The following is a 14,724-nucleotide window of genomic DNA, read 5'->3' on the forward strand; positions in this document are numbered from 1 at the left end:
GGAGTAATCAGACAATATAGTTTCTCTGAGTAACATTATCTACGTTTCTTTCTCCTCACCTCTTACCATATTCTCCTCTATCTCTCTCTGAATTAAGCCTCTTAGTCTCTCTGCCTAGTCATTTCTCTTCCAATTTCGCTTCCTCCCCACCCTGTGATTTCTCTCTTTGTATATGCTCTTCCATCAGCACTGCATACACCTGGCTCTTTATTTGTAGCTGGGAATTCTAGTTTAATGTTTTTAGAGTGGCCTTTGTCTTTTGGGGTTTTTTTTTCTTTTCTTTTTTTAAAAATTTTTTAATTTTAATTTTTATTATTTGTTTTTCCTCCTTCCTGTTTTTTATTCCCTTCTTTTCTTTTTCTTTTTCCCTGTCATTTTGGTGTTTGTTAGATTTGTCTTTACATTTGTGTGCCTTTGTTCCCTTGTGTTTGTCTGTATTCTTTTCCAGGGACACCTCAAAAAACAAGACAAAGTACACATGGTGGAGAGTCCCAAATACCACAAGTAGGGAAATAAAATAACCAAAGTCTCAACAAGAGAGATCAAGAGACACCATTCAAAGAACACTTCATGAAAGGACAGGCCCTGAACAGTCAAAGAGCCTTCTTTAATACAGCAGGACTCGCAGGTGCAGAGTGCATAACAAGCTTTTAAAACTAAAAAGAGACAGAAAGTTAGCCAAATGATGAAATGGAAGAACTCTCCTCTAAAGAAATTCCAGAAAGAAATGACATCTAAAGAACTGCTCAAAACAGATATAAGCAACATAACTGAACAAGAATTTAGAACCACAGTCATAAAATTAATCGCTGGGCTTGAAAAAGACATGGAAGACATCAGAGAAACTATGGCTATAATGACTATGGAACTTAAAAATAGTTGTGATGAATTAAAAAATGCTATAAATGATATACATAATACAATGAAGGTGTCCAAAGCATGGATTAAAGAGGCAGAGAGGAGAATAGGTGAATTAGAAGACATAACTATAGAAAAGGAGGAAGCCGAGAAAAAGAGAGATAAACTGATCCAGGAACACGATAGGAGAGTTCGAGAGCTCAGCGATACAACCAAATGTAACAATATCCGTATCATAGGAATCCCAGAAGAGGAAGAGAGAGGGAAAGGTGCTGAAGGAGTCCTGGAACAAATTATAGCTGAAAACTTCCGCACTATGGGGAAGGAAACAGACACTGAAATCCAAGAGGCACAGAGAACTCCCCTCAGATGTAACCTGAATCGATCATCTGCACAACATATCATAGTAAAACTGGCAAAATACAAGGACAAAGAGAGAATTCTGAAAGCAGCTATGGAGAAAAGGGCCCTAACATACAAAGGGAGACCTATCAGAGTGGTTACAGACCTATCTACTGAAACTTGGCAGACCAGAAAGGAATGGCAAGAAATCTTCAATGTGATGAACAGAAAAAATATGCAGCCAAGAATCCTCTATCCAGCAAGCCTGTCATTCAGAACAGAAGGAAAGATAAAGGTCTTCCCAAATAAACAAAAATGGAAAGAATTCATCACCACTAAACCAGCCCTACAAGAAATCCTGACGGAGACTTTATGAGGAAAATATTGCAAGGAATGCAAGGTAGCAGAGACACCAAGACAAGCATGAATCCTACAAAGAACACAATGACTCTAACACCATATTTTTCAATAATAACACTGAATGTAAATGGACTAAATATTCCACAATCAAAAGACACAGGGTAGCAGGATGGATTAAAAAAACAAAATCCATCTATTTGCTGTCTACAAGAAACTCATTTCATTTTGTTTTATTTTATTTATTTATTTATTTAAAAACCTTTTTTAATGTTTTATTTATTTATTTATTTCTGAGAGAGAGAGAGAGGCAGCCTGAGCAGGGGAGGGTCAGAGATGGAGAGGGAGACATAGAATCAGAAGCAGGCTTCAGGCTCTGAGCTAACTATCAGCACAGAGCCCGACGTGGGGCTTGAAGCCATGAATGGTTAAGATCATAACCTGAGCCAAGGTCGGACGTTTAACTACCTGAGCCACCCAGGCGGCCCAAGAAACTCATTTTAGACCTGAGGACACCTTCACATTGAAAGTAAGGGGATGGAGAAATATATCTCATGCTACTGGAAGTCAAAAGAAAGCTGGAGTAGTTATACTTATATCAGACAAACTGGACTTTAAAGTAAAGACAGTAACAAGGGATGAAGAAGGGCATTATATAATTATTACAGGGTCTATCCATCAGGAAGAACTAACAATTATAAATGTCTACACACCGAATACGGGAGCACCCAAATACATAAAACAATTAATCACAAACAGAAACAATCTTATAGATAAGAAATGTGCTAATAGCAGGGAACTTTAATACTCCACTTACAGCAATGGATAGATCAACCAGACAGAAAATCACTAAAGAAACAAAGGACTTGAATGACACACTGGACCAGATGGACATGACATATTTATTTAGAACTCTGTATCCTGAGGCCATGGAATTCATTTTCTTCTCAAGTGCGCATAGCACATTTTCCAAGAAGGATCACATACTGGGACATAAAGCAGCCCTCAATAAATATAAAAGAATTGAGATCATACCATGCACACTTTCAGATCACAATGCTATGAAAGTGGAAATCAACCACAGGAAAAAGTATGGAAAACCTCCAAACACATGGAGGTTAAAGAACACCTTACTAAAGACTGAATGGGCCAATCAGGTAATTAGAGAAGAAATTTAAAAATATATGGAAGCAAATGAAAATGAAAATACAATTCAAACTCTATGGGATGTGGCAAAGGCAGTCCTAAGAGTAAAGTACATTGCACTCCAGGCCTATCAAGAAATTAGAAAAAGCACAAGTACAAAATCTAACAGCACACCTAAAGGAACTAGAAGGAGAGCAATAAGAGCACCCCAAACTCAGTAGGAGAAGAGAAATAATAAAAATCAGGGCAGAAATAAACAATATAGAAAACAAAAAAACAGTTGAACAGATCAATGAAACAAAGAGTTGGTTTTTTGACAAAATAGACAAAATTGACAAACCTCTAGCCCAGCTTCTCAAAAAGAAAAGAGAGAGCAAAAAAAAACAAAAAACAAAAAACAGATAATAGTTTATTTGTAAAAAAAAAAAAAAAAAAAAAAAAAAAAAAAAAAAAGGNTTAAAACAGAATTAATACCCATTCCTCTCACACTACTCCAAAAAATGGTAATGGAAGGAAAACTTCTGCACTCATTATACAAAGCCAGCATCACTCTGATTCCCAAGCCAGACAGAGATCCAGCAAAAAAAGAGAACTACAGGCCAATATCCTTGATGAATACAGATGCAAAAATCCTCAACAAGATACTTGCAAATTGAATCCAACAGCACATAAAAAGAATTATCCACCAAGATCAAGTGGGATTCATTCCTGGGTTACAGGGCTGGTTCAATATTCACAAATCAATCAATGTGATACATCACATTAACAAACTAAAAGGTAAAGACATATGATCCTGTGGATAGATGCAGAAGAAGCATTTGACAAAATACAGCATCCCTTCTTAATAAAGACCCTCAAGAAAGTTGGGATAGAAGGAACTTACTTAAACATCATAAAAGCCATCTATGAGAAGCCCTCAGCTAACATCATCCTCAATGGGGAAAAACTGAGAGCTTTCCCCTTGAGATCAGGAACACGACAGGGATGTCCACTCTCACCACTGTTGTTTAACATAGTGCTGGAAGTCCTAGCATCAGCCATCAGACAACAAAAGGAAATCAAAGGCATCAGAATTGGCAAAGAGGAAGTCAAACTTTCACTCTTCGCAGATGACATGATACTCTACATAGAAAACCCGACAGACTCCACCAGAAGCCTACTAGAACTGATCCAAGAATTCAGCCAAGTTGCAGGGTACAAAATCAACGTACAGAAATCGGTTGCATTTTTATACACCAACAATGAAGCAACAGAAAGAGAAATCAAGAAACTGATCCCATTCACAATTGCACAAAAAACCATAAAATACCTAGGAATAAACCTAACCAAGGATACAAGAGATCTGTATGATGAAAACTATTGAAAACTTATGAAGGAAACTGAAAAAGTCACAAACAAATGGAAAAACATTCCATGCTCATGGACTGAAAGAATAAATAATAGTTAAAATGTCATTACTACCCCAAGCAATCTACACATTCAATCAATTCCAATCAAAATTGCACCAGCATACTTCTCAAAACTAGAACAAACTATCCAAAAATTTGTATGGAACCACAAAAGACCCCGAATAGCCAAAGTAATACTGAAAAATAAAACCAAAACGGGAGGTATCACCATCCCAGACTTTAGCCTCTACTACAAAGCTGTCATCATCAAGACAGTATGGTATTGGCACAAAAACAGACACATAGACCAATGGAATAGAAGAGAGAACTCAGAATTGGACCCACAGATGTATGGCCAACTAATCTTTGACAAAGCGGGAGAGAGTATCCAATGGAAAAAAAGACAGCCTCTTTAACAGATGGTGCTGGGAGAACTGGACAGCAACATGCAGAAGAATGAAACTAGATCACTGTCTCACATCATACACAAAAATAAACTCAAAATGGTTAAAGGACCTGAATGTGAGACAGGAAACCATTAAAACCCTAGAGGAGAAAGTAGGAAACAACCTCCTTGACCTCAAACGCAGGAATTTCTTACTTGACACATCCCCAAAAGCAAGGGAATCAAGAGCATAAATGAACTATTGGAACTCATTAAGTTAAAAAGCTTCTGGACGGCAAAAGAAACAATCTATAAAACTAATAGGCAACTGACAGAATGGGAAAAGATAGTTGCAAACGACATATCAGATAAAGGGCTAGTATCCAAAATCTATAATGAACTCACCAAACTCCACACCCAAAAAACAAATAATCCAGTGAAGAAATGGGCAGAGGACATGAACAGACACTTCTCCAAAGAGGACATCCAGATGACCAACAGACACATTAAATGATGCTCAGCGTCCCTCCTCATCAGGGAAATACAAATCAAAACCACACTGAGATCGTACCTCACGCCAGTCAGAGTGGCTACAATGAACAAAGCAGGAGACTCTACATGCTGGCGAGGATGTGGAGAAACGGGCACCCTCCCACACTGTTGGTGGGAATGTAAACTGGTGCAACCCTCTGGAAAACAGTGTGGAGGTTCCTCAAAAGATTAACAATAAAAGTCCCCTATGACCCAGCAGTAGCACTGCTAGGAATTGACCCAAGGGATACCGGAGTGCTGATGCATAGAGGCACATGGACCCCAATGTTCATAGCAGCACTCTCAACAATAGCCAAAACATGGAAGAGCCTAAATGTCCACCAATGGACGAACGGATCAAGAAGATGTGGTTTATCTATAAAATGGAATACTACATGGCGATGAGAAAGTATGAAATCTGGCCATGAGTAGCAACATGGATGGAACTTGAGGGTGTTATGCTGAGCCAAATAAGTCAGGCAGATAAGGACAGATACCATATGTTTGCACATACAGGTGGATTAGGAGGAACTTAATGGAGGACCATGGGGGAGAAGAAGGGGAAACATAGTTGGGGAGAGGGAGGGAGGCAAACCATGAGAGGCTTTTGAATGCTGAGAACAAACTGAGGGCTGATGGGAGTGGAGGAGAGGGGAAGGGGGGTGATGGGCATGGAGGACGGCACTTGTTGGGATGAGCACTGGGTGTTATATGGAAACCAACTTGACAATAAACTATTTAAAAAAAAAAAGAAACTGTCTTTAGCAGCATATGAATAAAAAATTGTAACTTCCTGGTGGGAAAAAAAGTGAAGAGTACATATATTGATGACAGTAGCCATGAAGATCCTTAACTTGCTTTCTTCTGGCTATATACTCACCTAAGAATCTTCCCACTATGTTTTGACTTCCTATTTAGGTTTGTCTATAGTTAAAGAACACAATGACCAGCTAATATGACTTATATATTTTATTTAGCAAATGGTTTTATTTCTCAAAATAAATAAACTTGGTATCTCAGTTTCCTATGATGTTAATATGAAACAGTGCCTAAACAACTGATCAAATCTGTTATTACACTCATAAAGTTGAGCTGTAAGATGTGCAAAGATAAGAACAAGACCCAGGAATGTGGACGTAAACATACTACTCTGTGAAATTTTATCTAGGAAGACATCTGGGCTCTTAGACATCTCTGGTTGGGGAAAATAAAAAAATCCCAAAATGTAAACATAAATACAACCTCATGTATTCATCTGTGCATTTAAATTTAAAACATATTGGGAGTACCTTCAGAAAGTTCGCTAGTTCTAGATATTTGTTCCAGCTCCCAGCCAAGATGTAATGATTCATCCATACTTTGTTTCTGTGCCATTTCCAATGTCATATTTTCTTCCATTAATTCTTCAATCTTTTTTCTATCCATATCACGTTCCTTTTTTATTGTCAGGGAGTAGGAAAAGAAATGAAAGCTAAGAAACAGTACAATTTCAAGCTAAATATGTTCTATGACTTCAAACTTTTATTTGTCAGAAGCTGAATAATAATAAAAGATATTTTTTGAGTTCCTTAAAATTTTCAGTTTGAAGGCAATAATCAGTTATAACTGTTAATACTGGTCATTATATTGATCAGGTATTTGATATTCCTTTAAAGTGACCCTCAGGAATACTGAAAACTTCTTCGTGTATTCTAAGATATTTAGTGATATAATAAGTGATATCTGACCCAATGCTAAATTTCAGCAAATTGTTTTATTTCTATATTTTAAAGGCATGTTTACACAACTTATTAGGGTTTTTTCAAAGAAGACAAAATTAATAACTAATACCTCTCTCTAACAAAAGCAAAAATTTGTACTGCTACTGTTTTTATACAGAATTGGAAGCTTCTAATTTATTTAGTTACCTCTTCTCTGTTAAAGCCACAAGGAGCTACCCATCACTGTCATTATGAGGAAATCAGATCAATCTGAGAGACTTCCTTAGAGGCCATGCAACTAATCAACCTTATATTACTTACCATTTCCATATCATGCAGTTTAGCTTTTAGTTGTAAATTTTCTTTTTCTAATTCATGTAATTTATCAGAACGAGCTCTAGTTCCTTCTAATTGATCTTCCAACATGGTTTTTGTTTCTAATAAAACTTGATTGTCTTCTTTTAATTCCTATAAAAATTTCAAATAGGCTTTATCACAAATATGTTAGTATCAGTTAATTTTTCAAAGCTCTGAAACATAAAAATTCTTTACTGTAAAATAAGACATTAAGCTGTCTTTATCAGTAGTTCTTTATGCAAGAGTAAAAGCTACTGAAAATAGAGACACAGTTAATGTTTTCCTGGTTTCATTTTTTCCCCTCAGAATTTATTATGCTATTGCTATTATGCAAACATAATACTCAGTTCTTATCTAGGATGAGTAACGCAATTATAATTTCACATAAAATTGTCAGGGTATGTTTAAATTCCTTTAGTCACAAGAATAAACTAAGTATAAGCAGTCTTTGTGATATTTAACACACAAATAAATCTCCATAGAACCAGAGCTTAATTTTTTTTTTTTGCTGAAATAGACTTAAAGATTTCTATGTGAACTATAACTTGAAATTGAAGGGCTTGGATTTCTGAATAAAATACCAAGACCTGCACTAAGATTCACATAGACCATAAACTAAGGCTCTATCAATAAATATTTTACATAAACATATCGAGAACATGCTTAAAATCTATACATGTTTTGAAGACATGTGTTCACAAATCTTCCTTGCTAAACTATATGCCAAAGGTTTATATATTTAAAAGAAAATATATTAAAACAGTGGCATTTATAAGGATCTCTTAACAGTACCATGCATATAGCATTTCAATAAACAGCAAAGAATTAATGTGCACCTTATCTTTGCTACCTACTTAGTCTATTTTCTGGTAACTTTCAGGTGAAAATGTTCTAACTACTTTCTGTTATAATGTTTTCACTTCTTGATTTTGCACACTCCTTCCTTCTTATCACCATACTGAAACTGATAAAACTCTCCTCTGTTTGAAGAGAGTGTTTGAAGAAATTAAACTCTCCTCTGTTTGAAGAAATGAAGAAATTAACTCAGAAAGAAAAACAGAATGTAGAACTGTCAAATTCTTGCTGTCAAACTCAACTTCATGTAACACTAAACTGCAACTGTTAAGAACAGTGATCTTTTCTACACACACACATACACACACAAACACACCCACGCCCATATTATTAACAGACAGATTGAGAGAGTACCTTCATTAATCCTACTTTAGTATTCTGAGTTGAACAGTGTTCAGAAACATGCTTTGCTTTTGCTTCTAGAAACAAGTTTGAAATTAGTAGAAGTATATACTTTATTCTGACTATGAGGGAAGGACTTCAAGTATTCCCTACCTAGAATACTAAATAAGAGAATGAAAGAACTTGAAACAGTTCAGTAAAATTAGTGATGTCCAGAGATCCCTTTATACAAGTATCAGCAATATGTTGATCTACCATAAAATAAGCACTTAGAAGTATTTACAGTTTGTTCAACATTTCAAAAGTGCCTTAAGCTTATTACATGCATTGTGAAAAACCCAACTTTTAATCAAAATAATTGTGAATAGTTTAAATTATGAAACATACCTCAACTCTTGCCTTATAAAATTCAATATCATGTAGTCTTTCTTTATATCTGCTGACTTCACTTTCAAGCTTATCCACTCTGATTGCTTTCTCTCGAAGTGCATCTAATTCATCTCGGTACATTCTAGCAGAACGGGCATCCGAAAGCAAATTCATATTCTAAATATAAACAAATATTAATATTTTAATATTTTTATTTTCATATTGATCATCTCTCATTGCACAACTCAATGAATTTACTAAAAGGAAAAAGCCAATGATTTATATGCTTCACAAGTGTGAATTTTATGGTATGTACACTATATCTCAATTATTTTTTAAAAGGGGCAGATATAAAAAGGCTGTTGATGATGGACAGTATTGATGACTGCTGCACCTCAGCCAGGGGCTGCACTGTCACCTTGGGCAACTTTGCCAAGGCCAGTTCTGATGCCATTTTCAGGACCTACAGCTATGTCACTCCTGTCCTCTGGAAAGAAACTGTGTTCATCAAGTTACCCTATCAGGAATTCACTGACCATTTTGTGAAGACCCACACCAGAGTCTCCATGCAGAGGAACAAAGCTCCAGCTGTGGCCACCACATAGTTTTATACGAGAAAAATAAAGTGAGTTAAAACCTGTTAAAAGAAAATAAATCTATAAAACAAAATGGGATGGGGAGATACATGAAGTCTTTTCTAAAAAATCAAGAATACAAATTATTTTTAAATTTACATATAAATTTTTATATCATGACCACTATTTAGGAGTCTAAAAAGTACTCAGGATATTTTAAAATAAGTTAGCCTCTAGTTAACATAACCATCTGCAATTAATTTAAGGTGCAAAAGTTAACTTTCAGGTAACGGATAATGAAAACACAGAAGAGGCAAATAGTATTACTAAAGTTGATCATTAGTTACTTTAGAGAAATTATGTTTCTATCCAGATGTGTTATAACATACCAAAATCCTGCTGAGTTTTTCAAAACTTCCAAGTGAATGATTAGTTGCATATGATTAGTGTTTATCTTAATAACACTTAAGACAAGTATTAGGGGTGCCTGGGTGGCTCAGTCGGTTAAGCATCCGGCTTTGGCTCAGATCATGATCTCACGGTTCGTGGGTTCGAGCCCCGCGCCGGGCTCTGTGCGGACAGCCGGCTCAAAGCCTGGAGCCTGTTTCAGATTCTGTGTCTCCCTCTCTCTCTGACCCTCCCCTGCTCGCGCTGTCTCTCTCTCTCTCTCAGAAATAAATAAAAACATGAAAATAAAATTTAAGACAAGTATTAAAATTCATTCTTTAATAGCCCTCTTATAATCTTTTAGGACAAGTTATCAAACTCTGATCCAGAGACCTCTGTGGGGCTCTGAAAGGGTTTCATGTTCATGAGGTCAAAACCATTTTTATAACACCAAACCAGTATTTGGTTTTTTCACCAATATTCTCTCATGAGGGCAGAGTGGAGTTTTCCAGAGGCTACATGGCAGACTCAATGCAGAAAGAAGATAAGAGAATTTAGTAGTCTTGAGTTAAGCTAGGCATTAAAGAGATTTGCAAAAATGATTTAAAAAAAAAAAAGAGTGTGAGACTTGCAAAAATGTAAGAGTACCAACATTCTTTTATTTTGTTTTCTTTTGGAAAATAATGATTATAAGCAGGTAATTTTCATGTTATCATGGAATAGGTTAAGCATTATTTTTAATTAAATGTTTTTCAAATTCTAAATTTTAATTTCAAATATAGAAAGTAGATACAATTCACATCAAACAATCCTCATTAATTTTTAATAGTAGAAAAGAGCCTCAAGATAAAAAAGATTGAGAACCACTGTTTTACAGTAAGCACAAATACAAAAACCCATGCTATCAGAAAGAAAATAGCAGGCACAGCATACTAGAAATGAAGACTCTGATTCCCATCTCATTCATCTAGAAAGGTCCGAGTTTATGATCCTGTAAGTGGAGAAATCCCTGAATCTAAAATAGCAAATTAAGGGAAATAAGGAGAAGAAATAATGATCTAGCCTTACCATAATCCTTACCATTTATGGGTAAAAGAAGACATGGTACACTACCTCCAAATAAAAATGAAACAAACATTTGAAAAAGCAAATTCTCCTTTTTTAAGTTTATTTATTTATTTTGAGACAGAAAGAGAGAACGTGGGGGGTGGGGGGGGACAGCATGAGTGGGAGAAGGGCAGAGAGAGAGGGAGAAAGAGAATCCCAAGCAGGCTCCACACTGTCAGTGCAGAGCCCGACACAGGGCTCAAACTCACAAACCATGAGATCATGGCCTGAAGTGAATTCAAGAGTCAGACATTTAAATGACTAAGTCACCCAGGTGCACCCCCTAAAAAAGTGAATTCTTAAGCAATCTTGCTTCAAGATGAAAAAACAAAAAACTTTAGTAAAATAAAAATAATTTTCAAAAGGTAAAAATTTTGATCTGATTTAAAAGGAAAAGAGTAAAAAATTAAAAAGCATTGTGTCATATATAAGTTAACATAAAGTACTACCAAGGAGCAGAGCCCTAGGGAGATACACATAAAGCAACACAGTTTACAGTAGGGTTATTCTAGTTTCCAAGCCCACACAAACCAAATACATGAAAAGAGAAACCTGGAACTACCCAAGTCCTAAGAATCTCTTTTGAATTCCAGCAAAGGCTGAATAGCACTGATAAAGAAAAAGCAAAGTCCAAAGACTATGATTTCCAGTTTGGGCATATTAGAACATAAAAACACTGAAAAAGTCATTTGTAAGCCTTAGTAACCTCATAAAACATTAAGGTAAAGGCTATAAATTATAAGGAGAAAAATAAACTTCTAATTACTTACTCGTCCCATATAATCAAGTTTCAGGTACAAACCTCTTGTTGCAGCCTTTTTAGTTCTATTTCCATTTGCTCAAGTTCTTGTTTACAGTCCAACAACTGTTCAGTCTTCTCCTCCCTTAAATTAAAAAATTGTTTATTAAATAACCAGTTTAGTGTTTTTAAAAACTGTGATCATCACCTGCATTAATACAAATGTATTATCATTACTAAATATCTAGGTGAAAACTGAATTAGCCATATGCTAACAGAGGGGAAAAGGACAAAGAAATGGATATTAAGAATGTATATGATCTGGTCATCAATCAGACTCACCCTTAAAGTTCCCCAAAGGCTAATAATCTTGATGACTGACATCCTCATAGTTTATAAGGCAGTTTCTCTCTTCATTTTTCTTGGTATTCCCCATTCTACTCTTCTTTTTGTCTTTCTTACTCATCAAAGACAAATACGCTGGAAGAGTTTTTAAGCAACACACTACTATCTGGGTCTAAGCCTTATATACATATTTTTAATGTTTATTTATTTTTGAGAGAAAGAGAGAGAGAGAGAGAGAGAGAGAGAGAGAGAGCAAGGGAGGGGCAGAAAGAGAGGGAGACACAGAATCTGAAGCAGGCTCCAGGCTCCAAGCCATCAGCACAGAGCCCAACACGGGACTCAAACCCACATACAGCAAGATCATGACCTGAGCCGAAGTCAGATGCTTACCCAACTCGGCCACCCAGGTACCCTGGAGGGTGTCTGTGTCTTAATAGGATCTCCAACTATTTTCAGCATTTCCTTGGCCTAAAGGAAAAGTACACACTGCCACACAAATACCTAAAATATTTATGTCCCTATTGGTTTCTTCCCTGTAGTCTATAAACATCTTCCAACTTATATTCATTTTCTTCTCTTTACACTACTTGACTTCCCCCATTTCCTACCTCCCTTTCAGAGCCAAGCTGCTCAAACTCAAGTTTCCATTCACTAACTCTACTTTCCACCTTCTGTTCTTTAATTTAAAAAGTACAACATTCACTGTATAAAATAATCTGTTGCTGACATCTCATCACATCTGTACTTTTTTCTGAGAACCATAATTTTTAATGGAGAAACAGTCCCTTTGTGGATTCCATTTTTCACTGTAATGAATACTATTTTGGTTAAATAAACTCATTATACATAAAATACTGTATCTTTAGGGGTACATAGCTGGCTCAGTCCAAAGAGCAAGTAAATCTTGAACTCAGGGTCATGAATTTGAGCCCCACATTGAGTGTAGATTACTTAGAAGAAAAAAAAAACCCAAAACCACAAAGAAAATCCCCTGTATGTTTCAGGACAGATTTCTAAAAGTACATTACATGTTCAAAGGTTCCTGAAATATACTGTCAACTGCCCTGAAGAAAGGTCATTACCAATGTATAATGCAACCAGCAGAGGATAAAAGTGCCTATATGAGAAACAAGTTAACAATTGAAAAATTCTCAGTTATTATTCTAATTTGCATTTATTTGAATACTAGGGGAGCCTGGAAGAAATGGATAAATTCTTAGAAATATATAAACTATCAAAATTGAAACAGAAGAAACAGAAAACTTGTACCAACTAACAACCAGCAAAGAAGCTGAATCAGTAATCAAAATCTCTCAACAAAGAAAAGTCCAGGGCCAGATGACTTCACAGGTAAATCTACCAAACATTAAAAAAAATTTTTTTAAGTTTACTTATTTATTTTTGAGAGAGAGACAGAGACATAGAGAGTGAGTGCGGGAGACAGGCAGAGAGAGAGGGAAACAGAGAATCCCCATGTGGGGCTCCAACTCATGAATTGTGAAATCATGCATGACTTGAGCCAAAATCAAGAGCTGGACACTTAACCAAGTGAGCCACTCAGGTGCCCCAAATCTACCAAACATTTAAAAAAGAGTTAATACCTATTCTCAAACTATTCAAAAAAATAGAAAAGGAAGGAAATCTTCCAAATTCATCCTATGAGGGCAGCATTACCCTGATACCAAAACCAGATAAAGAATCCACTAAAATCAACAACTACACGCCAGTATCTCTGACAAAGATGGACGCAAAAATTGTCAATAAAATACTAGCAAACCAATTCCATGATACATTAAAGAATCATTCACCACAATTAAGTGGGATTTATTCCTGAGTTGCAAAGGTAGTTAAATATTCACAAATCAATGTGATACAGCACAATAATGAAAGAAAGGATTAAAACAGTATGACCATTCTAATGCATGCAGAAAAAAGCATTCGACAATGTATAAATCCATTCATGATAAAAATCCTCAACAAAGCAGAGTCAGATGCAACATACCTCAACATAATAAAGGCCACATGTGAAAAACCCAGTGAACATCATGCTTAATGGGGAAAAACAGAGCTTTTCCCCTAAGGTCAGGAACAAGGTCAGGAACAAGACAGGGACTCTCACCACTGTTGTTCAACATAGTACTGGAAGTTCTAGCCATAGCAATCAGACAACATTAAGAAATAAAAGGTATCCAAATAGGCAAGGAAGAAGTAAAACTTTACTATTTGCAGATGACATGAAACTCTACATAAAAAACTCAAAAGACTCCACCAAAAAACTGCTAGAAATGATACACGAATTCAGTAAAGACACAGGATACAAAATCAATATGCAGAATGTCGGTTGCATTTCTGTACACAAATTATGAAGCAACAGAAAAGAAAAATTAAGGAACTAGTCCCACTTACAAAAGCACCAAAAATATTAAGAAACCCAGGAATAAACCTAATCAATGAGGTGAAAGACCTGTGCTCTGAAAACTATATAACACCGATGAAATAATTTGAAGGGGACACAAAGAAATGGGAAAACATTGTATGGGCATGGACTGGAAGGAAAAATATTAAAATGTGTATATTACCAAAGCAATCTACATATTTGATGAAATCCTTACCAAAATACTAACAGCGTTTTTCACACAAGTGGAACAAACAATCCTAAAATTTGGATTGTTTGGAATCAGAAGACCTTGAATAGCCAAAGCAACATTGAAAAAGAAAAGCAAAGCTGGAGGCATCAAAGTTCCAGATTTCAAGTTATATACAAAAGACTGAACAGTACGGTGCTGCCACAAAAATTGACACAAAGATCAAGGGAACAGAATAGAAAATGCAGAAGTGAACTCACAACTATAAAGTCAGCTGATCTTCGACAAAGCAGGAAAGAATATCCAATGAGAAAAAACAGTCTCTCCAACAAAAACGGTGTTAGAAAAACTGGACA

General features: G+C 35.8%; 1 protein-coding gene across 9 annotated transcripts in view; it reads right to left on the reverse strand.

Annotated features, from left to right (window-relative positions):
• The window catches only part of CCDC88A (coiled-coil and HOOK domain protein 88A), a 152,486-nt gene that overhangs the window by 68,336 nt on the left and 69,426 nt on the right, over positions 1-14,724 (reverse strand). For all 9 annotated transcript variants that reach the window (XR_013337158.1, XR_013337157.1, XR_013337156.1 and 6 more), the window contains exons 9-12: positions 11,502-11,583; positions 8,649-8,807; positions 7,029-7,175; positions 6,297-6,441 (exon numbers count right to left, since the gene is read on the reverse strand). Coding sequence is in view for 6 of the 9 variants with exons in the window: in XM_077772364.1 (XP_077628490.1) it covers positions 6,297-6,441; positions 7,029-7,175; positions 8,649-8,807; positions 11,502-11,583 (533 nt within the window). In the remaining 3 variants the exon portion in view is untranslated. The remainder of the gene's footprint in view (positions 1-6,296; positions 6,442-7,028; positions 7,176-8,648; positions 8,808-11,501; positions 11,584-14,724) is intronic.

The sequence above is a fragment of the Crocuta crocuta genome, unplaced genomic scaffold, assembly GCF_008692635.1.
Source record: "Crocuta crocuta isolate KB4526 unplaced genomic scaffold, BGI_CrCroc_1.0 scaffold830, whole genome shotgun sequence".
Taxonomy (NCBI): Eukaryota; Metazoa; Chordata; class Mammalia; order Carnivora; family Hyaenidae; genus Crocuta; species Crocuta crocuta.